General features: G+C 34.1%; 1 protein-coding gene across 1 annotated transcript; it reads right to left on the bottom strand.

Moving 5' to 3' along the window:
- Nucleotides 1–1257: 1257 nt before the first annotated feature.
- Nucleotides 1258–3554, bottom strand: LOC128222753 (uncharacterized). Its single transcript, XM_052931864.1, has 3 exons — nt 3234–3554; nt 2804–3000; nt 1258–2585 (listed from the first exon to the last, which is right to left on the bottom strand). The coding sequence occupies exons 1-3, from the start codon at nt 3546–3548 to the stop codon at nt 1532–1534; spliced, it is 1566 nt and encodes a 521-aa protein (XP_052787824.1). The 5' UTR covers nt 3549–3554; the 3' UTR covers nt 1258–1531.
- Nucleotides 3555–26822: the final 23268 nt, after the last annotated feature.

Raw genomic sequence — 26822 nt, 5'->3', positions numbered from 1 at the left:
TGTAAATCTAAATTTTGGGCAGTATTTTGAAAGTATGTGTACTTTTGTCAACATATTGTGATTATGCGATGCTGTAAATCTACTTTAATTATTTCCTTGTTTTATGTTTGACCTTTTCTACTTTTCCTTTCCATTTATCTAGTTTTCAGGGATGTATTTCTGAGCTTAATAAATGGACATATGTTTAACCTTTCAAGTGTGTTATTATTGCATTTTGTGTGCAGGATAGTGATAGCGTTTATATTGCCATTGTTTAAAGAAGTAGCTGAGTTTTACTCTAAAACAATTGAAGATGTTCAATTGAATATTGGTTTGCATGTAGCTACTGCACGGCCCATAACTCAAGACTGTCGAGTTGTTCTCCTTTTCTGACTTGCTAATTAAAAACAACAAATGAGTGTTACTTTCTTATGTTTGCAGGGTGCAAAACTTAAAGGGGCTATACACCGTGTGATGAAATATCGAAAAAAAAAAGAAACTTGTCAAAAACTGACATAAACTTGGTATCAATGTGTACAATGCATTGAAACTAACTAACTGAAGTACCACATACCGTAGTATACAATTAATTTATTTTCGCATTATTTTTTCCATATTTCTCCATTAATTTTTTTTTACTGGGTATGTATACCTAGTAGAATTCATTCTTATGCGTGATTTGCTAGTTGATGATATCATGGGATATAACCAAGTAAGGTATATTAGCTTAAGCATTCATATGGTTTCGGATAAGCCTTCGTAGCAAAGTGGATACAACACTGGACAGCTATTTTGGTGACACTAGTTCAATCCATAGCTCAATTTTCTTTTACATTTTGGTATTTCTTTACCATTATCATATCAGAAGAGTAAAACATTTTATTAAATAATTTGTCCTGAGATTTGTTACAGAAAAAAACTTTATTGGTGCCAATCTGGTGTACAGTCCCTTTAAACATTGGGACATATTTAGCATGGGGCTAGTTTTTTTAATCTAATGTATCTTAAAGTTAACATTTGTCGGGCATTTCAGTTTGATCTATGGCACTCTTGCCTATTCTTATTTCCACTTAGTTCAATTATGAAACTGATATGAAAATGGTTCATACTGAAAAATCCTTTAAGCAATTCAATACTAATGATTTGAAGTACGTGGTAGATCAATTACACATGGCAAATAAAAAAAAACTCATTTCAGAGCCAAACTTAATAAGTGATCTTTGACTTTTATTCTTAGAAATGTTACAAATAATAAAACCACAAAATACAAAGCAGATGTTTCACAAACAAAAAATTATATCAATAAATTGATCAGTTAATGCATACATGTTTCAAATCAAATCTTGAAATCCATTCACATGAGCATATTTCCTTATCCATTTTTGTCAAACCTGAATCAAATGTGTAATCTCATATGTTATCATATAACTTGCTCGAAAAAATGATTTTAAAACAAAATTGTAATTTCATTGTTCTAGTTAGAAGTATACAAGTTTTTATCCCTAAATCTAATGCTTGATATATACAAACGCTTTCATTGACACATGAGTTATTATTGAACAAGTGGTGGCCATAGATTTGTCAAATATGTGCATATTTTGAACACTTTAGAAATTCTCCTTGACTGTGTTATAGGAATATTGCCATGCAATATTCGAAAGTTCTTGATTCTCTCCATTTGCCTTTCAACATGTATTCGTAAACTTGCAATATCTTTTGTAAGGAGAACCTCACGTTTAGAGAATTGTTTTCCTTTCTGTTTAAATGGTGGAATAATGAGATGAATGCCTCTTGGAGTAGTAAGGTCTGTAATAGTGAAACCCTTATCAACCATTATGGCGTCTCCTTCTTCAAGCAAGTCCAAGAGTCCACATTTTTCTGTGAGTTTCTTGTCACTGGTACAGCCCACCCAACAGTCAGAAACAAAAGTTACAACACCATTTGGGCTTATACCCACCAAAATCTTATGAGTCATGTGAGACTTGTAATCACTGTACATTAAACTTTTCAAAGAAAGAGAACTGGATGTTTCACTGTAAATTTCAGTGCAGTCGATAATAATTCTAGTGTTAGAATATTTCTCTTTAAATTGTTCAGGCATGTTATTTTTCACTACCTCACGAGATGGCCATTGAACAAGAAAGGATAATTGTACATGTAAATAGTTGATCCATCTTTCAACAATGTCACTACATTGTGAAGTGGATATGCAAAACCTAGTACCTAGATCTTCAAATAACAGACCTAGACGTAGGCGCATCAGCACCATGAAAAATTCATCCAGAACACTTAGAGTTCTTGGCCGTCCTCCATCTGAATCTTTATAGTTAAGTTTCCGCCTTGATGTCCGCACTTCAGCTTCATCCTTGATTTCATCAAACAAAGCTTCAAACACAACTCGATTAGGGATTCCGGTGTAAAAACTGACCAAATCGTCATTGTATTTTACGTCATCATATGTGAGCATAGGTAGCTGACATTGTACACCAAAGTCTCTAGTAGAATGTTCTGTTTGTGAACTGAAGTCTGCTGTTTTTCCCAGGAAACTTTCTTCAGTTTGTACTTCCATCACTGCACAGTTGTTCTCAGTCTGTGTGTCACAACATCTGAAACATATACAAATTGATCATGTACCCATTTACCACATCTTACATGTACAGTCTGGTAACCCTAACCAAATGTTTGTTTTTTTGGCCTTAAACATTTACAAACACTTAAATTTTCCTATTTTTGTTAAAGAATGAAGAAAAATGATCAGAAGTAATTAACTTATCAGATCGATTTCATAGCACAAGAAGCAATATATATATATATTGAACAATACCTAAAGGACTGATTCTGTGGCTGTAGTACTGGTCCCATGCAGTAATCATGCAGGTGGACAGAGGTATCAATGGCATGCCCGGAAGGGGATACAAATGACAGTTGTGGCTGTATACTATCATCATTTGACAGTTCTAGGTCTAAATCGTCATTGACCGTATCACCATCATCATCATCACCTACGTCTTCATCAAGGAGCTGAAATTGCAAATGAAACTGTATAAGATAAATGTTTTAGTACAAAATCTGCCAGGCTATATGGTACACATTTTTCCAGGCTGTATTTGAAAACAATTCTTTAATCATTTCTTAAATTACAAAATTTACAAATAAGTGCTGTGACATTGTTTTTAAGCACCGTTGATATAACATAATTCATTTTGAGGTGCATGTAAGGAAGAACTTAAACTAATATAAGAAATAAAAAATACCGTTGGCTGGAAGGTTTTGGTAGCACCAGTCTCAGTTGGAAACATAGATGGAAGTGTATGCTGGAATGAAGGTCCTCTGAAGCCAACAAAATGCTCACTACACAATCGTCTGTGTTCATTCCACTGGAACGATCTCATGACCGTTTTACATCGCTGCACCCACACACGTTTTAAACGTTTGTTCTGAGGAAAACGGTGCAATGACACTTTTCTCCCATCAATAACCTTTCCTCTGTAAATTCCTTTACAAATACAACAGTACTTAGGGGTTTTCCTGCCCGTTTTCTTTATTAGTTTTGAATCTTTACTTTCCATTTTCACTTGTTGCTGTTTACTTCCTGGTTTGTGTAGTCCCCGGAAGTAAATTTCCGCTTTTTGCGCATGCCCACTTGAAGAGTATTCAGGGAAAGATAATCGAGTTATCGGAAAGGACAATATGTTAAAGCTGCACTCTCACAGATTGAACGTTTTGACAACTGTTTTTATTGTTTGTCTTGGAACGAGCCAATTTATACGAAAATGCATGGGAACAAGTGGTATAAGACCGCTGACAAGAGATCAGATCGCAGATTTTCATATTTAAGTTCAAAATTTGATGTTTTATGCAATTTTTTTAAACCGGTAGTAACGCCTTTAGCCATAAAACATTAATTTTCGAACGGAAATATGAAAATCTGCGATCTGATCTTTTGTCAGTGGTCTTTTATCGCAGGCTTGCAGATATTTACCCAAAAATTGACTCATTCCAAGACAAAAAATAAAAAAAGTTGCTAAAACTGTAATTCTGTGAGAGTGCAGCTTTAAACGTTCAACATTCTTAAAAAATAGCCACTTTACTTATTTGAAAAATACGCTTAGTTAACCTGTAGTGTTTACTTGAATGTTAATTAAGCTGTCACCCCTTACCTTGCAGTTTTTATAGCAGATTCGGACGTTTTGTATTTTTCATTTTTGGAAACGAAGTGTAGGCCCGGGCCTACCGTGCCTATTGGAGCTACGCCGATGGCTGTTATTGTCCTTTTGAGTTAAGTAGCTGTATGGTTTCTGTTTGATGGTTAAAATAGCTCTTTCTGACGTGGAGGCTTTGGTTTAGTTCTGTGTTGGAAAGTAATGTATCTATGCTTTCTTCATGAGGTCTTGAACAAGTTTTGCTTATGCTGTTGTCCTGAAAATGGATGAAACGAAGTATTAGTACTGGAATTAAACACTTGGTGGCGGTGGTGGCGGCGGTGACGTTACATATGCCACTGGGCAGCGGCGGCGGCGGCGGCGGCGTTGTTGAATATATGCTACTTGGTGGCGGCGTCTGCGACGGATGCACTTTACTCCTCTGTGGATACGATTGAATCTTTTCCCCATGTATGATTTTTCGATGTCTTAGCATCACATCTTTTCTCGAAAAGACACGAAGTCATTCTGGAAACTGCGTTGAGTACATGTTTCGCGGTATCTTCCTAGCCCACAAATGATTCACAGTAACTTGAAACTGGCCCTTTAAACACAATCAATTCTGCAACGTCTTACTAGACCAGAGAACAGACCCATACACCAATCACAATGGTGTACCACAATCGACCAATCGTTACACCTCATAATTGATCAATCAAATTAGTCACAAGCAAACCAGTAACAAACGCCTTCTTAGTGTTTAAGAAAATAAAAGTAATAAAAGTAGCCAATTTTGAAGATGAAGCAGCTTCGGAGTGTACTGAATGCAAGTACAAGCAAAAATAAAAGTAACAACACTGAAGAGTGACACGCTTGCAATAACCCGTGTGTGTACTGCCATCAATTACAGAGGGACACATCAGAAAACTGGGTTTATTGTGTTGATTGCAACATATATTTTAAGAACGACACCTGTTTTAGAATTCATCTGAAGAAGAACTATAGTGGAAATTGTATCTGTGAAGTTTTTTCTAAGTATAAGTATGTGAGCAAACATGTTAATAGAGACATATGGAACGTGAGTAAACTAATTATTCACTAATCTCATAATACAACAACAGTTTAGGAATTTTCAATGTATTTGGTGAACATCTACACAGGAAAAGGCAGTATTCGGATGCTGGAAGATTGGTTATATTGTCTGAGCACATCTCGATCGTAACCTTGGTGTCAATCGTGGCAACGTCCGTCCTTAGAATCAGCAACATCAATAATGACTGGTATCTTAGAAAACATCATGAAACAACTGGAACGAAACTAAAGATACGGTTAATTTTAAATCATAAAAGTAACAAATACGTTACTAACTTATGTTAGGCAATCAAACAGTGGAAATCTGTAAATGAAAATAAATATGCATGTTAATAGAGCACATGTAACAGGAAAATCAACCTGAAAATAGGGATTGGATGGGCGGGAAATATTATCAAATGTATATCTTCGCTTTAAGACATTTCAAAATAACTTTCACCAAATACAAAACCTCGAGTGACGAAAACAAAATCTTTTTCCCCATATACCCACAAAAACAAGAGGAAATCATGTTACTTGTGTCCCGCCATACTTATCCACCTAAGTACTGAAGTACTACGAGTACTTGAAACAATCTCCTGAAATCAATAAAGTTTATATTTTTCAAAACGTGAATGATTGTATGTATGTCAGGAACAATATTGTAAAATCTGTAAAATAAGATCTCTAAAAAAACATTGCTCCTTCTTGCAGCCAATTGTTGCGGAAGATAAAACAAATGAAAAACGCAGTAAGAAGGAACATGCATCATACCGAAAATACTTTAAATGCACGCATGATGATTTTCGTCACTGAGATGCTGAATACTTACTAATTGAAAATGCATGCCATGTCATGTCACATTGAAATCTCGGTGCAAAAGAAATGTGGCAAAAATGAGCAGATGTTTCAAGGTGACGGAACGTGTTGTGATTTCTGCAAATGGCTGTTTTCTGAAGAAAACACCGGGACCACGGTCATCTGTCATAATTTCAAGGGCTATGATTCATACCATTTTCTCCAATATTATCATCAAAACGCTGTTCTTCATGAAATTATAACCACTGGATCTAAGTCTGTGTCGATCAAGATGTCTGCATGTAACATTCGCATGCTCGATTCGCTAAACTTTATTCCGATGGCTCTGGCGGATATGCCGAAACAGAATAAGCCAAAGGCTGTTTTCCCCCATCGAAAGGATTATTTAGCTTCAATACTACAGCATCTCCCAAACCTCCGCTATTACGCGCCAAATGGAATGAAACCAGGCAAGGGGCAGACTTTCTCGCAGTGGTATGAGCAAAACCAGCATCAGCCATTCAACTTACAAGAAGGACTTGTTCGGAAGTATCGATCAGATGTTGATATTTTACGAAAGTGCTGCCTAAATTCCAGATAATTGTTCATGAACTTAACGAAACAAGGTCACTGTCATGGAATTGATCCTTTTGTAATATGTATCACCATTGCTTTCGCATGCAATCTGGAATGATAACTATATTTGTCATTATCGCAAATGAATTAAAAAGGTATTTCCGATGCTCGTAATGTTGTTTCGATCGGTCTCAAAAAGTATTTAAAATATTCAGAATTCTAAGCATTTTCGTCAAAATCAATCCCCATTCATGTTCCATCCATGTTTATAGATCAATAATTGTATGTCTTTGGTAAATTATATATATTCGAGTGCAACTCCGATACCAGGTGCTACACTAAAATAGGCTGAATCATAAACTAATTTTCAGTCTATAAAATGAAGTAGACAAAATTTGCTGATTATAAAGAACAATTATTATACATCGACATGATATAAACATGACAACAACAAGCTTGAAAGATCATCTTGTATGTACCATCTCGAATATTGTGATTCCTTAATACCAAATAAGTACAACGGTGATTCCACTTTAAAGCCAATATTAAAATGTTACTATGATAAATCATGTTTAACACCAAGAGGGTCACTCTAAATTTTAGCGATAAAGATATATTAATCATTATGAACCTTGTGTCTGTGTCCGCTGTTCGTCTGATGGGCTCGTCATAGCTGTTTTCATTTTATTTTATGGAAGCTGGAAAATACATGTACATGTACGCATTTCAAATGATATAAACGATTTATACAAAACAGTTTAACTACTAAGTAGATCCGGGTACTTTCTTCAGTATTAGCAATACATGGACAGTCTCCCTTGTGTTCAAATGTAAATTTCTAAATAAAGGAAGAGACATAACTAAATGAATTCTTAAACCACATACGCATCTTGCATGTTATGTCATTCAACATGGTTTTCCCTTTAAAGGAAGAGACATAAATTTAACTAGAACTCATGCACATCACACAGTACTGGTTATGTCCCATTTAAAATAAAACGGTGTGAAAAGGCTTTAACGTCCATTCGTTTGGAACAAGGACCTCAGTGACAGAGACTAAAGAAGAGTCTTCCCTGCATGCACATATGAACTAAAAAACATGATACCAAATAACGAATGACCCAGGTATAATTATTATTATTGTCTATGAATGCCTCCAAATGATACCAAACTTATATGGAACTACAAACTTTTGATGGATTGCGCATCTTTTATGGCTCCTTCTGGTCATCCATTAAAAAAAAATATCCACTTTCACACAATTTCAATTTCGGCAAGGCTTTCTTCCAGTTTAACGGACCTGTGGACTTTCTTGAAATGACACTCTTAATTAAAATCAATACATTCATATATGTATACTATAATATAAACAAACATGATTTTTTGAGTGATAAACCTTGAATTACTTACAAAATAATGCATTTATGGAAAATATCAAGTGATAGCAAGAATAAATAGCTGAAAACTCAAAATTAATTAATGATTGGTGAGTGCTAAAGATTAACTGTGATCTCCTATCGTCGCATAAGGTAGAAATATCAAGTTTTCTGCCCCTTTGTTTCAAATTAAACTCGGTTTCCTTCATAAGAACCATTGTTTTCAACATTAATTCATCCTTTTTGGTATGTTAAAATAGTTGTATTACTTGTAGTAAATCTTATTTGGGAATAAGAGTGCATTTTTAAGCCCTTAGCCTCATTTTGGAATGATAATTTGCAGCGATGCAACAAAACCAATGTTTGTCTTCCTTCTTTCGATATAATATGTCATTTATCGTTGTTCAAAACCGACTATCAGGATGTATATCCTTCTCTTCGGCTTTACACCTTATGCCAAGTTGATGATAAATTACCCCCTTTAGGAATCAAAATTCCTTTTTAACATCCTATGGGGGTTGCGTTAAAGTCAAACCATTATACAGGCAATAGGCATGGTGATACCTTATAAACTACTAGAGAGAACTAGCACTAAGAGGTCTGCTGATGGAGCTGAAATTGAGTAACATAGACCTTCGCCAATATTGGACGCGACGAGACATACTCCAAACAAAATAACTGTGATGTTTGACTAAAATATTTAGTCGAAAATATTAATGTACAGCTATAAAGAGAATGAAAGCACGATATCTCGATAAGTGCTCAACTTCTATTCGATAACCATGCAGAAAAAGAATACATCATTTGCAAAGGGCGTAATCAAGTTATGATACTCATAGTATGCAATTATTAGCTGCAATGATCGCACGTACGTTCACGACATTGTAGAGTCATATGTCAGAGACGGGATCCAAACATTGGTTTAAATTTCATACACAGATAAACCGCAGTTGGAACAAAATATTCGATGAACACCTAAAACGACATTTCCAATACAATTCAACGTAGTTTAAATGAGGCTACTTAAACAACAGCGGCGGCGTCAATGACGTCACTTTTTTAAATTGACGCCACACACAAATACGCTTTCGGGATAGAACGTCATTTGACCAATCGTAATTGTACCATCAGAGGCATTTTGGGTTGTTGCGTTCATAGGAATAGGAATGAAATGGCATCGCAATTGTAGTGTGACTACTCTTTACTGGAAGCAATCCTGTGTAGATGAGAGCCGTTCCATGTGGTTATCAACGTGAATCAACCCAATCGTGTGAACACCAAGCTGGGGCATGCAAATGTTATTAAAACGCCTGCTGTAATGCTTCAGCAAAGGTAAAAGGGGTTACCGACAGAACAAAATCAAATAACTATGTATATTCAGCAAAGAGAAAGTAGCCAGTTTAAAGCTCGGATTACATCATTCGCAACATAGATGAAGTTGCCACTGCCTGAATGGAGGTATACCGTGATATCATGCAGAAGCTTACAACCAACCCATTCTCTGAATGGTGTAATGCATATATGTATGTATGTGTTCACACTCCAAGTGCAAAACGATCTTATATTTAAATCAAAACAATCTAATTTAAATTGGAAACTTTGATTTCATTTTTATGAGTAAGGGTATGATGTTATCAACATTAATGGTAAATATTAGCATATTATTATTTGAAAAAGCTTCTATATCGATGTTGCCAAGTATAAAATGGCATGCTCAGCATTTTGAAATTTGAAAAGAAAACCAGTTTAACTAACAAAAAGAGATATTCCCGCTCCTGAATGCAGCCATTTGGCTGCTGTGCCCCTGATTCTTACTCTTGTTGAACATTGACATATTTTTCGTGCTACCATGTTTGCATTTTATCCTCAAACATTCAACAGTGCGCAGATAAAAAGAAGATACTTTCCTTTTGCTGGATATATATTAATTTTTTTTTCTCTCAAGTGTTATTTTAGATATTTTATCTCTAATGATTGTTTCTGAAAGGATGTACGCCAATTAGTGTAATGTGCGTTTAACAAGTTATTCTTATTTTAAGACGAATTCAGTTTATTTGGTGAAACATAATTATAAAAAGTATCCTGTATGTTAATTATTTGCAAGATTTTAGTCATTTTTTTCCTAAAATAGGAGGTACTAAGTACGTCCATCTATTGTTTATGACGGTAAATCTATATTTAATTCAAACATCTCATAACCTCTCATGCAACTTTTCGCATCCACAGCACTGACGTCTTAGTATCTATTTGTGCATTTAAGTACAAACTACGCAGTCTTAATCATCAAAGTAATTAAGCATAAATGTTATAATCATATTTTACAACAGGAAATATTTGTCAACACGTTCTAGTAGAGGCGGTGAATTTTTCATTGTTTTCATTCTTAACAGTTTTGGTCTTTATTATCTACTTCATTTCCCTACAAAAAATTCTTTTATAATGTTTTTTCCTTATCATAAATGTATATATAATATTTCATTTCAAATATAGGCATGTGGAGGAAATTTAAAGCATAACATTTGCAAGTCCACTTGAGATACGTCAATGTGTTAGATGTGATAAATCGGGTCAAATGGTATTGTTTTTGTAAAACAAGGATGTTTTGTGCGCATCTATATTAATTTTTATTCATACAGCTTGAACTAAAAAATGTAATCAATTCCTTGCTAATTGTTCATGGAAAGTTATCTCGTATTTAGCGTATCGATCAGTTCACCCTACAAAAATGATTGTTGATCTTTAAATGTTGGACTTTTCTCTAAATGACACATTTAACATCCATGATCACATACAGGTTCTCAATTAATTTCTTTGTAATAACAATATTTCAAAAAACTTTTTACTTTAATTATATACTTCTACAATGTTGATCAATGCACTCAATCTTCTGTTGTTGTTTTTTGTTATATGTTTCACCTCAGCCAACACTATGGCAAATAACGTTGTTTTTGTATTTTAAAGAACATCACTATACGCTCGTGTACATTCATATCCCAGTGAGTGTGGTTCGGTATATTTCTGGTGTATCTGTAACATGTTTATGTATGAAACTAAACTGCTTTATTAATATCTTAAGTATTGCATTTAATGGATTGTATTGTTTTGATGAGTAAAGTCCTGTTCGCACCTGTTCAGTTTCCGTATAATTATATAATGCGCGATTTGTCACGGACGCCATGTACAATCGAAAGTATAGAACAGCCTTCCAATCGTACAAACGTAAATGGCCTACAGATGAAACGTGAATACCGCTAAGGCGAAAGAAATTAAGCAAAGGTTAATGGCGTATATTCTTTTTTATTTTGTACAAAAATCAATACCATAAACTTTTGATATATGACATTAATAACAATCATACATTTTATAACAAAAGATAACAATTAACTTGCGACCTGGACATAAAATAATTATAGTTACAATACTCGAAAAAGCATTTAACAAAATAGATTATCAATGATCAATATACAGTTTTGATTCAAAGTCAAAATATTACTTATCTTTAAGTACATTGCATAAATTAAATTTACTTACAATATAAGGTATTGCTGTTGGCATTTGCCATATACCTGCCTCTACTTGTAATTTATTGTAATTTATAATAGATAATCTAAATCTCGACAATGTAATTATATTTGCTTTTTATCAATATTAACATTATGTTTCTTTAAATATGACATTTACACGATTGTGCTAGAGATATTCTAAAGTCCGTTAAATCTGCGCACCATTGTTTTTCATATAGATCCGTTACGCTCCGCTTAAATACATGCACATATAAATTTAAAGTATCCCCCCCCCCCTCTCTCTCTATCTCTCTCTCTCTCTCTCTCTCTCTCTCTCTCTCTCTCTCTCTCTCTCTCGGATACTGATTTGCCCTTCCCTTCAGTTCATATCATTAAAGTATTTTATTGAATGCATTTCCGATAGTACTTTTATAATTTCTAGCACCCTTAACTCATATCTTGTGCAAAGGATCCATATATCCATCAGACCATTTCCCCGGAAATTAGTCAATATAAAAATACATTGTACTTTATAAAACATACATAGAAATGAAGGAAATATGTTATATTTTGTTAAAGTGAAGGTGGAAGGCCGAAAACTGTCCATTATGCAAGATAGAACAGTCCGAGGCATCTTTAAGGGACATACAATATGTTCATTTTCCCTGACGGCTGCGCAAATCTCGCTAACATCATAATTGGGCATTGAGTTGTTATAACCTAAAATCGGAATTATATATATAAAAAAACAACATTTTTTTATAAACAAATAGAGTTTTAAAGTTATATTCTTTCAAATAAGTGCTTATGTTTACATAATACAAGAAAAACAAATTTGTTGACACACGTTTTGATTCTACTACTATTTTTACTAAATGTCCGTTATAAGAACAATGACTGTCCATTATTTGAACATTATCTGTCCATTATTAAAATATTACACAGTCCTTTCTTCAAATATCTGACAGTCAGTGGAAAACAGAACACAGTCTAATAACCAATATAGAGTACAACAAGAACAATGGATGACGTCATCAATATGTTTTGAACTCAAATAATTCATCAATAGAATAACCAAAGCAACCAGATAGACAAGTATTTAATGCTTTATAATCTTTTCTTACTTCCTAAACTTTAAAGGTACAATATGAAACTATTACATAATTGACTTTTCAATCAGTGGTAATGTTAAAAACATGCGTGAATGAAACAGAATTTGCTGAAAGAAAAACAGATATAAGCGAAATTTCTCGAAGTCGTTTTCTACTAAAATGAGCTGACACTGTCACAGATAAGTCAAACTAGTTTACAATTATCCAATGGAAACTACAGAAACAAGTCCAGTAGACATTGGTCTTAAAAAGAAACCCTGCTTAGAGGCACGAGGCAAGGGAATTGACGATAATGAGCTTTGAGACACGAGAGATCAATTGTATTATGGACTTTACTAAATATTTGAAACTGAGATCTGACGTTCTCCTTTAAATAAAGGCTGCTTTTTAATGCATTTCTAGCATTTGTAATATATCAACGGCAATAAAATGGCAAATAAATCTACAAATATAGACATAATCTACCCAGATTCCTCAGTATTTCCAGTGCAAAGGTGGTAAGCGGCGTTTTGCAATTCTTCTAACTGGTTCAAGCCTTCCTTTAACTGAAGTGCGAGATATCGCTTTCCGGAACGTTGTTGGCACGTAAATTCGCCTATTACCATTCCCAAAGCTATGAGCGACCGTTTCCTTCTGTGGAATGCACAAACGACAGATCCACTGTCACCTCCTTTGCAAAACTGTGCCGGCGAGTCTTCTCTGTCTTCTAATAAGATGTGCAAACCGTTTTCCATGTGAAAATTGCTTTCCTTTATTCTTCCAAGTCCTGGCGAAGAAGAGGCACCCCAAATGTGAACTGGCATGCCGTCAAGAAATTGCAGATCGTCCTTTTCGAAACCGAAATCGAAAACTGTGCACAACTTAATATCTCCATATTCATCTTTTAACTGCGTGTCGCATAAACTTATCTGTGCATCATCTATTTGAGCAGAAGCAATGTCTAGATATTTTCTGCTAGGGTCAGAAAAATGAGAGGCCTAAGCAGGTAGCCGATCCTGCCGCGTCTTGTCATAAGTGGTATTTCTCCTCTTTCACTCGAATGTTTTACCTGCTGTTGTGCAACGTGTAACGATAACAACGCACAAAGTTTCTTTTCTTCACAATTTTTCGACCTCAGCACAAATGCGCCTAAAGTCCCTGACTTAGGTTCTGTGTATATTTTATCGCCTACGGATTGACAAAAATCCTTTTCACTGTTTATGAAGTGCATTTTGTAGTCAGTGACATCCAACCCGGCTTTCTGCAATTTCTTTCCTACAAGTGTTGTTGCTTTTTTCTGATACTTGGGATTGACCTCATTTATATACACATTTAACTTACCTAGCGCCTGGCCAAATCCTTGAACATTGGAAATACCTTTCAGCGCTGACTTGACCTAGTATGAATAAAGTAACATTAAGTAATGTATGACACATCTCATTAAAACAGCACAGTTCACACTATAAAATAATATAGATGTAACTTGCACATTGAGCATCCTGATTTGTACAGTACGAAATATGCACTTCTTCAAGTGCGGAATGCTATATGCTGACTATCGAAACCCGTTGACTCGATATTACTGGGACCGGCGAAAAAGTGTTTCGAGCCTCGCGAATGTCGAGCCAAAGGGGAAATCTTACAAATAACCGATCCTTTGACATACAGTTCAAGCAATAAATGACATCGAGCCATGCGATATTGAGCCAACGGGTTATAAATAATATATGAGCTTATGCTTAGTACAACCGGTTCAGTACTCTCCTCAACCGCATTTACCTTTTGGATATTCCAGCTTATATTCTCTTCTGGAAATGTAGGTTTTTCATCTTCAGGAACACCGCTGCATGTATATAGCGCTTTCAATGAGCATAATTGTTGGTCGATCTCCGATTTCCGACTTGCTAGTTTCTGAAAGAAGTTTCTTTCTATACCTGTCCAAAGAAGTCATATTTTAGTAGTTTATATCATATATCATAGCTATATATGATATACAACATGTCTTTCTCGGTTGCATTTTAAATCAATCTAGATTTTAATTTTACCTTTATCTTTTAACAGTTAAGTTGCAAAAGTATTAGTACGTGAACTTGTATGTATATTCACGCAAGAATACGAGTTAATTAAAGGCTGTTATAGAATAAATTAAACGTTTATATTCCTTTAAAATACGTGTAATCTTATTTATGTAAAATATGAAAAACCAGTTACAAGGTCTAATGTTTTTATACTTTGTAATTTGTATACTGTTCCGCTGAGGCTTGTTATCGCACCAAATACTTCCTTTTGGTCCATGTTTCTGCTAATACAGAATCCTAGCTTTGTAAGTTCAGACTCGATAAACTCGTACGACCGCTTGTTTTCAGTATTTTCACATAATTGGCTCTTCAGTAAAACCAAAGCCTCTGTTTTCTTTTGAATTGCCTTCATAGCGATACGTTCTAGGAGATCGTCAAGTTTTTCAATAAATACATTAATATCTTTTGTGTTTGTAACACCAAAAACCATCTCATTGGAATTTTGAACGGAATCTTCGTGTAAGCCATAGAATAAAAGTCCCACATTAGAACAGCGTTTGAACTCCTCCATTTGAATACTCTGTCTGCTACCAATATATATCGTTGAAAAGGTAATTTCTTGGCTTATACTCAAGGGTCTACAACCACCGTCAACCTTTTTTCGGATAGTGTGAGAGATGTCCTTCAAATCCATTGTTGTGTGGTCAATCATGAATATCAATCGGACTACGTCTGCAGAATTTGGTACAAATTCTTGATTGCCGTCAGCGATGTGTGTTATTCGCAAAGCAGACAGCAGCGAATCCGTTGTTTTGTTTATTTCACCAACATCTGTGCACGCATGTATGTAAACTGAAAACCACTTGTGTATGTCTTTGTCAATTATCATCGTCTCTGGTGCAGAGCTATGTCCTGACATAAACAGATTGAAGAAAATAATAAGTATTCTGTGAAATTTAACTGATTTATAAACATTTTCAAGTCAAAGGAGCGTTTAACAATCAGTCAGGCTGATTATATATGTATCACCAGATAATACAATAGAAAGAGAATGACAATACCTTTCGACCAATCGGCAGAACGCAGTTGTCTGGTGTGTGATGTTTTCGGTTTCTTTTGTAAAGGCTCTGTTTCGTCCGTGTCTTCTTCTGTTATTTCCGTTCTCATCGAAATCAAATGATTGATGAATAGGCTCAACTTAGCCTGTTCCCGTCTTAACAAGTTTACAAAATGTGAAATCCTTCTCTCGTATATATCAGACGAGGTGTTCTTAGCATTGCGTATCTATAATAGCAGTAGTAGAACAGTAATAATTATTATTATAAGAAGTAATAGTAGTAGTAGTAGTAGTAGTAGTAGTAGTAGTAGTAGTAGTAGTAGTAGTAGTAGTAGTAGTAGTAGTAGTAGTAGTAGTAGTAGTAGTAGTAGTAGAAGTTGTAGAAGTAGTGGAAGTAGTAGTAGTAGTAGTCGTAGTAGCATAGTATTAGTAGTAGTAGTAGTAGTAGGAGTAGTAGTAGTAGTAGTAGTAGTAGTAGTAGTAGTAGTAGTAGTAGAAGTAGTAGTAGTAGTAGTAGTAGAAGTAGTAGTAGTAGTAGTAGTAGTAGTAGTAGTAGTAGTAGTAGTAGTAGTAGTAGTAGAAGTAGTAGAAGTGTTAGTAGTGGTGGTGTGGGGGGGGGGGATTCGTAACAGCAGCAGAGAGATAAATATAATTTTAAATTTGTTTCATATCCGAGTGTTTTTTAATTGAACTATAGTAATTTAAACTGTTTCACTTATGTGTATACCATTGACTTATTTCATCAGATATTACCGGTGCAAAATGTAAAATGAGAACACCGTAAGTTTATACCTTCTGAATTGTCTCTAAAGCTTCTTTTGTAGCCTTCCTTTCTTTAAGGCAGTTGGTATCTGTCAGAAGCGATTCGAAAATGTGCAGGTTGCAGTTCATCTGCTCGTCTGTCATCTGTAGTGATGTTCTAAATGCCATGCCTCTTGAAACTGCCAGTGCCTGAAAAAATAAAAGGTTTTTTTAGAAATTCAATTGGAAATATTAACAGGAATTTGACAAACACTGGACGTTTCGCAATTTGTTTACCTAAACAAATATTCCGATGTGGCCGAATGTTTTATACATGTATTCAAATCATTTGTGTAAATCGAAATGACAAAAAAAAACAAAATAATGTTATTATATGTTAATGGATAAATTTGCATAACGATTCCAATGTGATGAGTATAACTGACGTTATTTTCCATTTAAAAATATATGTAATATTTTACAACCTACATAAATCTTTAACTTACTGTACGAGATACGAAATATTATTTCTGTAAAAAAATGGATAGCAAAATACGTACCAGAACATGTTCACTCAAAAGTTACAACATGTAGCAGTTGCACATAAAAAATTCAACACATGCATTGCTTTACATCTGTTACCATATAACTTACCTTGGTCAAACTATTTTCTGACTGTGTCGGATTGTGTTCAAGTACATTTTCAAACATCAGGCAATTTTGTATGACACTAACTATGCCATCGAAATCTGTTTCATCTGCCGATTTTACATCTTTATATCCGTCAGGAGGGAGAAAACATTTTGCAATTTCCCAATGGTTTTCGCACCACAAGGAAGGATCTGTATTTTTCCACGATGGCGATTGATTACGATGACTTTTGATAATATACTCCAAGACACCATTGCAAAGTCGATTTGGACAAGTTTTTGGTCTCTTGACGTGGAATTTGCAAACTCCTTCTTTGTACCAACACACGTCATACGTAGGGCACGGCAAAAGGTTAACAATTGAACATTGGGAACAGCTTACAGTCTTACAAAGATTGTTTCGTTTCACGACTTCATTTCTTGCAGATTCTTTGAAATCCAGCATTACATCCTCTGCAAAATCTGTTAAGCATCTTGTCGTAGCGTTTAGGCCAATAACGGTTTTGATCCAATTTTCATTTTCTTCACTTTTCCTTACCGCTTGAACGTCAATATTCGATGTCATCATCAATTCCCTTTTAGAATAAAGCAATAATATGGATACGTAAAATACATAAAACACTGTGTATGATTACCACATTACATGAATTTTCTGTGAACACAAAAGCGAGCCATTTAGTAGTAACTGCATTATTTAAAATGTTTTTGATATCGAAACAAATCCATTAATCTATGTTATGTGTTGCCACTTTTAAACATTTCATTATCAGAATGGATTGAAATTAAGAAAATCCCATTGTACACGTCTCAAGCGTCATTTTATAGTACACTTGTGATAGCTTCGAATGAAAATAAAAATCATTTTCAGCTACTAACAGTGTGAGAATTATACCGCATCAACAACCCTAATTTATAAGACTATGGCAAAGGTTCTCCGAATGTGAATTTAGAGGGAACGTTGTCATTACTTATACTTCCGGAATATCAAATAATCAACTATATAACTGCACATTCATGGACATTCAATACTCAAATAGGCGTCTCTTACATGTTCAAAATTGTAAAAATCTTAAGTTGATTTAATTACTCAGATCCTTTATGGTTCAATGAGGGAGATTTATTCATAACATGTTAGTAAGTCATATATTAAAAATGATTGTTCAAACATGTAAATGAATACGTTAATCCTTTATATGTCAATCATATACGTCGTTCACTGCATAGTACAATTGTCATGTTGATATATTGTTATGTTAATGTAATACAAAACATCTGTAAAGTTTACGTGTTTTAATTTGTTCTGTTCTGATCTGTTTTAGCGATTAACCTTACATTCCCTTCTTTGTCAAAAGTCAATTCTTCTTTTACGCAGTACTCGAAGAACTAATTTAAATTCAATCCACAATGCAAAAAACAACAGTGTTCTTGATTTTGGTCAAAGACGGTAAACTCGCGTAACAATATATCCACATTAAATTAGAAATCTAGTTTGCTTGACAATTTTTAAACAACTATCCATTTTCTTACCGTTAAACAATGTCAATGATACTGAAATTTATCTACTTCACCATTTACGTTGTTCTCTTATCTTCCCGCCAGTCCTCCATTTAGCTGCTTAATCATTGTTAGTAAGGAGGTTTTAAACTTCAATACTATTATCTGATAAGGTGTGTCTTAATATGTAATTAAACTGACACTCTGTATATATTGCAAACATCAATTTTGACTGATAAACCTTTTACTTCTTACTAAATTATGCATTTATGGAAAATATAAATTACTGATAACAAGATTCGGACCATGTATTTAATAGCAGAAAGCGCAAAAGGTGAATGCTAAAAGGAATACTGTGATCAACTATAGTAGCATAAAGTAAAAATATCGTGTTTTATGCTCATTTCTTTCCAATTAAACTTGGTACCCTTCATAAGAACCATTGTTTTCGACATTTGCTCATCCTTTTTGGAATATTAGAACAATATTATCAAATGTGGTAAATCTTACTGGGGAGTAAGAGTGCATCTTTAAGTAAAAGGTTGTATAAAATTATTCATAATGTACCCTGTAAGTCAGCCCAAACTTGTTTATTCATATCATTTATACATTTGAAGACATCAAAAGGGACCAAAAGGGTCAGTAATAGCGTACATTTTAATAGGTAATCAACTGCTTATAGACATTTAATTCTTCCCTTAAGAGTATGATTCCATCGACAAAACCGAGCCAAACAAATTAAACTTGTTTTCTAACAGCTACACTAAACGAAATAATAATATTTGCGCGAGGAATTTGATAAGTTATGGATATTTTCATATTGTGTCAATTAACTTTCACATTCCGAATTTGCAAAACATTGGAATATAACGTTATCATCTCTGATTTTTCTGTAAAAGGCAGACTTAAGAATTCTTATGCTTTTTGGAAAGATACGATTTGCGCAAATGATGATATTTTGGCAATTTTTGATCATGGTTATGTTATTCCTTTTGAGAACGAAGCTCCATCATTTCAAATTCAAAACAATAAGTCAGCTTTGACATATAGGGATTTTGTTCTATCTACTATATTTAGCTTATTAGGTAAAAGGTGCGTGAAAGATTGCGTGTTCGAACCATACAATGTAAATCCTTTATCGATATATTTATTACTAATTTATTACTAATAATGCTTCAGAAAAACAACGTCTTATTTTAGATCTAAGTGTACTTTATAATTCCGTTAAAAAGATGAGGTTAAGTTCGAAGATTATAAAGGAGCACTTGGGTATATTGTTCGAGGCGGATTTATATACACATTTAATATAACCAGTTGATACCACCATTTTTCTATAAGGCCTAATCATCATAAATATTATTCAGTCCTTCCCTTTGGACTCAGCTCTGCTCCTCGATTATTCACTAAAGGGCTGCGCCCTCTCGTAAAGAATTTAAGAAGTGCTGGTCTTAAAATCGTGGTTTTCCTGGATGAAGGTTTGGAGTAAACGCAGACTTTTGCAGTTCTCAGAAGGACTCCGATTTCGTTTATAAACGTTGTCGAAGTGTTGGTTTTTAGCAAATTTAGACAAATTTAATTCAAAACCAGTGCTGATATTAGATTGGCTAGATTTTATCTAGAATCTCACAAAAGGTTGCTTATACTTAAAAGGTTTGTACTCGCAAAATTTCTAACGTAAAAATAATACATAGCCTCCTCGTAGAATGGCTCAGTTGTCAGGAACAATTGATTCTATGGCGCCAGTTTTGGGCAATGTTGCTTTACTGAAAACTAAAACATTTTTTCGACGGATTGAAGCTAGATTAAGTAGGGACGCTAAGCTTGATATTTGGGAGTGTTTTCACGGCATAGTGATTTGGAAAAAGGTTTTCTCAAAGGAATTTTCTAAGACTTTATTTCAAGTATATTTTCCAGCATCTGTAGTTTTCTCCTATGTGTCTGCAGTAGCCAGGGCAGCTTTTGTTGAGACTAAACACAAAAGTAAACGGGTCATTTGGAGCACCGATAGCATAAATTGTGTCTTATCCAGGAAGGTAGTACGGTTCCATAATTACATTGTCTAGCAGACGACATATTTGAAATTTAAGTGGATTACAAAATACCATTGGAACCACAATGGATTCCAAGAGACACAAATATTATTGCTGATTTTTAGTGGAATAATCGATAACGACGATTTCCATATTTAAATGAGATGTACGGCCAACAAAGTGTAGATAGATTCGCCAACGAGTACAACATTAAGTTACCAAGATTTTATTCGTTGTTTCTAACACCGGGAATGGAAAGCATAGATGCTTTTTCACAAAGTTGGGATTATGCAAATAATTGGTTTCCCCCCTATGTATTTGGTTCCCTGGACTTTAATTTAAATTTAAAGCAGTGCAACGCTAAAGGTACATTGGTAGCACCGTATTGGCTTTCAGACCCTTTTTTCCTGCTCTTCGGCAAGTACTTTCTTTTACAGCCATTTATAGTTCAGATTAATATTTTGTGAAACAAAAGGTATAACGTTTAGGGTAAAAATACGAAGAGTATTTTTTGGTTCTGATAAGTTCACAGGCAAACTGTTAGTTGCCCGAATCGATTGTTGCTTAAGATGAATTCCTGTTTGACAAGTAATACACATGTTGAGAAAGTCCCTGGTTTACTAGTATGCTATCATATTTGGGAATTTCGGTAGAGCTCATTATTGCGAGTAGGAGCATTAGAATATGATACAATAATAGATTTACGTTAGTTTACATAATATTTTACTTTTACTATAACTGTAATCGACTAGAAATTTAGTATATTAGTATTATCTACGCGAACAATTGTTTTACTTCATTTCCAGTCTACGGGTTCAATTATGCATTGTTTGTGCTACCTTACTACGATTGTTATCATTGTATCGACACAATACATGTGTTGTTTGCAGACCTATATGACTCTAACGTCTGGAGTGCAGTCAGTATGAAATCCTGTGTTTTTGCACCAGAGCTTTTCTCAGTGTGTTAGACGTATGTAATAACGGGCGTGAAAGTTGTTTCCGTGTTTCAAATGGCTCCAAATGCAGAAAAACAAAATTAAACAATATAGTTTATGCAATTAAATGGTCGCTTACAATTGGAAACGTACAAAGCCTTTGTGATAATAATTGGCTAAAATCGATCAGCATCTAAACTCGTTTGTAAAAAGCAACCGATAACTTCACACATTTTAAAACTACTTTTGCAACGGTATGCTTCTGCAGACAGTTTTCTTGCTGATTTGAGAGTAAGCTGGTTTTTCGTACTCATATTTCCTGGATTCTTCCGTTTTTTTTCTCTTTTTTAAAAGGTAATACATCGATATTTGATACACATTGATAATTTTTTGTCACAAAATCTAAAACAGACGTTATGAAGGATGGTAATCATGTAGTTATAGCTAGAACGAGAATCTCTACAGATGTTATAAAGGATGGGAAGCATTTAGTTATGCTAGTAGCTATAGGAATCTCCACACGTCCAGTAGGGATACTACAACGCTATTTGAAGTCAGCAAACAATGATCCTTTGTCATCTGATTTTTTATTTCGACAAGTCCATCTTTGTAAATCAAGTAAAATGCATGTCCTTGGATCAAACTCTGTAAAGCCATTTGCCTATTATACTTTCAGGTATACGTTTAAACGGAAATGTCTTGTATAGGTTTTGATGCTTCTGAATTTGGACTACATGCATTTCGTTCTGGGGCAGCTAAAACTGCAGATAACAACAAACCAATATTTCAGTTCTTACTTCGTTAACTCGAAAATTGCTGCCAATAATACATCTTATTCATAGTTTGGGCGTTAGAAAGAATTTTGATAATTGAATAATTGTTTTACTCACGAAAACAAAGTGAGTAAATAGTATCATTCGCTCTCCAATTGTTTTTCTATTTCTACTGTATTGTTAAAGAAACCGGTTTGGTACGGCGGGAAATGTTTTAGGCGGGACGGATATGACGGGCGCCGGCTCAAAATACGAAAGAGACGTCATCAAGACGGCAAACCAAGAAGACAAAGATTCAACCTATTTATCTTTCAAATTTGAAAATTGCTCACAATAATACACCTTAGTTTTAGTTTTGTGTTGGTTGTTTGTTTGGGCGTTGGAAAGAATTTTGATCAGTGAATTTTGACACAAAATGGCGTACGTCGGAGCGATTGATTCGTTGTTTGGATTTTAAGAAAAGTGTAGTTCAACATTAAACTTACGTTTGTGGTCAGTTATTGCGTGTATGGAAATTTTAAACTAAACGTTCAGAATAGGCGACGAGATTTAGATGAAACTAGATCAGTTTTTCGATATCTCGATCCATAATCTGAATGTCACAATTCTGTTTATATGTATTCTTAGCGACAAGGGGAATCACTCCGTTTTCTGCGTGGTAAATCTCAGCACATATAAACATGATATATTCGCTTGATATATGCAATTTCCTAAGCAGTGATATCCCTTGCTGTATATATTGTAATGCATAGAAAGGAAACATTTAAATATATAATAGCATTACGTGTAAATTACTATATAAAGTTAAACGGGTATACAGTTTAAGTTATGAATTAACTTCGGAAGCTAACAAGCTAAATTGTAGAATTTTGTTCAGTGAAGGTGAATCGCGGTGTATCGCAATCGGGTTAAAACGTTCCAAATGATTGTCAATTAAACGTAGAGACTTAAGATATTAACGATTGCTTTCTTTTAGAAATAAGTTTTCGAAAACCGATAGTCATACATCTTGCAAAACAATACTATAAGAGCTAATGCTCAAATGCGTGTTCTTAAGTCACCATTGATAACAGTCAGTCTATCTTACGAGAGAAATGATTTTAATTAAGTGTACATAGTCTTTGCAGACTGACTGATATCGGCATTGACATTCCAACAAAGATTCTAATATACGATTTTATTTGTATTAAAAGACTTTACAATGTATAATGATTTCAGTAAAACAATAACGATTAGTCCAGTAAATGGCCAGTGGTTCGTTCAAAGTGTTCTTTAAAGTTTTAAAAGAGCGAATCAATGATAGCTTGGATGCTTTTGGAACTAAATATATGCTTCCAAGTGAAACAAGAAGAAGAATTTTCGTTAGCATAGTACGAATTTTAGAATATAATTCTCTTTCTGTATGTTAATGAATATTAATATGGTTAAAGACAAGTTTCGTATATTTAAATTCTTAGTTTAGAAGTGCAATGGTATAAATTACCATTAAAAACATGGTTAATGTACCAGGCATTAGGTATAAATGAGGTGCGTCGCCCATTACGTGAAGGATTATAGCCTGTGACCTTGGAATAGCTTGAAGAGCATGCATTAATCTATGAACCGCGTATCTTCCAAACGTATGTCAGCCAGAATGGTGTAACTTAACAGAAATGTTGAAAAGCATATGAAGTTGTGCACCTGATGTTTTGTGGGTCGCTTCCCCAATATGTACAAAGTTATGGCCCTTTGAAATACGTTGCATGTATAAGGAACTACTTTTGTCGCGCATATCTCAAATAGTATGAGAGCCAGATTTCTAAAACGTATGAGGAATGTTTACCAGAATGTGAATATGTGCATCTTGGGTTTACTTTGTGGAAGTATGTAGGTATAACAATATAGCACGGAATGTAGAGTTATATACTGAAGAGGTAACCAACAAACGAGGTTTCTTACCTTCATTCTACTAGCAGTGCATATTACTTCGGTCCAAATTTGTGATCGCAGCAGCCATTAATCGATTAAGTTGCCCGTTTTTCAGGTTACACTCAATTTATAATTCCACAAAAATACTAAACCGTATGCGAAATAGAATTCATAACAAAGCCATAACTTTTGCCAAAGTTAAGAAATACACTTAGTGGTCAAAACGCGATTTTATGCCGTATCCATTTAACCTCAGTTTTAACTTAATTGTTTAGAAAAATAGCACATATTGTCGACCAATCTAATATTGTGTTACTGTTGAAGAAAAAGAGCAAATAAATCGTTTTGATTTAGTTTTAGTTAAGAAGGTGGCCCTACGATAGGCATTTATAAGATGGAAGTTTTTAAATGAAATTTTCTGTATATTGACTTCTGTTTGTTTTTCTTAAACAAACAAAAATCTGTGAAAACACATGAACTATTTTATATAGGTGCAAACTATTAAATTAATCTTAAACATGATATTTGTTCAGTAATTTTTCGTCAATATAGACGTGTTACCACCTTGCGAGCCTCTCGTAGTCTTCAGTAATGTGACATATGATTCTAATTGGAAGACTGGTTAATTACTATTAGAAAATAAGCCTCGTCCCAAAATTCCCCAATTTCAGAACAAAAATCCGAAACAAAAAGCAATAATTATTGCTATATTCGAATTTAAAATCCAATGTGTTCTGATTAGTAAACAATGTGAAGATGTATCGCCCAATAATTGCTGCTTCGCCCTGAGATTGAACCCCCTTAATAAAGCTTTGGAAGAAAATGATAGATAGTTCGTTTAACTATGAAAATTTCTGACAGAGCCTAAAGAAGTTGGCCGGAGTTAACCGAGTAGCTACGAATCGTAAACAACATAGCTGTTTATTGTTGACAAAGTTATATTTGCGCATACCTGTTTTTAGGACTTATTAACAATTAATAACATATTGACGTTCGGAATAGTTACCTCTGGAAGAAGGATTATTATTGTTGTTGGTCCTAGCTTCTGTTGAACTCCCAGAACTCCTAGATAATACATTGTAAGGTGTATAAATTAGCTGTTGTGGTTGATCTTAAAAATTATTTTAGACATCCCAGAAACAACATAACTTCAGTACTTTACATCATTCTGATATGTCATATTAGTCATTATAATAACCATGATGTCTACATAATTGTGCAAATATTTTGCTTTAATTATAAACGTTACCATAAAAGTATATTGAAAGAAACTCGACACTTGAGTAATTTCTAAGTGATTTTGGCTAATTTCATTAATAGGTCAATGGTTTTACCTTTGCCTTTGGTATAACCGGAACAATGCCAAGCAGGGAACAATGTGTATTACAGTAACGTTTGATTAAATAGGAGAAATATGATGAGAAAACAAATGTTTGGGGAAATGTCCTATATATAACTTTGCGGTCTAAATTGATAGGTCAAGGGGCATAGTAATAGTCTTACTGTATAATGCACATGCTTATTATATTGCTACATGACAAACAAAGGTATTGTGAGTAATCGTATATTTAATAAGAATTTGAATTGTTTTCTAATGTAATCGGGCAAAAGCGGTCAGTTTCTCTAAACTCGCAAAAAATGCAGTTTTTCCACATTCGGCATTGACCCTGATGTTGTGCCCTGCAAATTGATCTGCATTTTCTTAATCTCTCTGAATTACTACTCTGCGTCTGTAGATATATATTTATAACCGAAACGAATCGTTTTCTCAATTAATGAATCACTAACAATCTCAAGTTTAACCAGTCGATTAAGGAACCAATTGAACAAATCGTTTTAAGCTTTGGCTGAGTTAAGTGGATGTACTATAACGGGTAAGGTTTATCAGACTGATAAACACTTCAGTAAGACCCACGCTGACAGCTTTAAGACCAAATATTGTTTATGTCAACATTATATTAAGACATACTTCGACAATCCTTTAAATTATATAAATATATTATATTACATTCATGTATGTCTATTTAATTTATTTCTTAAAAATTAATTTATCATTTTAGCTATCCTGTGTGTATAAAATTCATGTTAAGCTGTCGTGCCAATCAAACGAATCGTTTTAAGCTTTGCTTGAGTTAAGTGGGTGTACTAGAACAGGTAACGTTTATCAGACTGATAATCACTTCAGTAAGACCCACGCTGACAGATTTTAAACCAAATATGTTATCTTCATGTTAACATTATGTTAAGAGGTACTTCGACAATCTTTTAGTTTATCTCTCTGTGAGAGTGCAGCTTTAAGATTAACAAATAACATAGCAAGTGGCGCATGTAAGGATTGTTTAAATTTTACGAAAGTTTTTACAGGAAACGACGGACATGATTAGAGACAACATAATACTTATAGGAACAAGTCGACATCATATATGAAGAAGTTGTTCATATACCAATAAATACATACAGTGCCAACATAGTGCAACATAGAAATCTGGGAAAAGGGAACTTTTTACACATTATACAATTACACATTTCAAAGACAAGAATATCAAAATTCAATATACAAACCAAAGAATAAATTTACCAATACATAAAATGAAATGTAACGCAACATAAAATAACAATAAAACTGAAAAATAAAGGTGGTTTATTTTTGTAATCTTTTTCTAAATTTAAAAGCCTTA

Source organism: Mya arenaria, chromosome 17, assembly GCF_026914265.1.
Source record: "Mya arenaria isolate MELC-2E11 chromosome 17, ASM2691426v1".
Lineage (NCBI taxonomy): Eukaryota > Metazoa > Mollusca > Bivalvia > Myida > Myidae > Mya > Mya arenaria.
The sequence above is the reverse complement of the archived record's forward strand: the minus strand, read 5'-3'. Positions and strand labels throughout refer to the sequence as shown.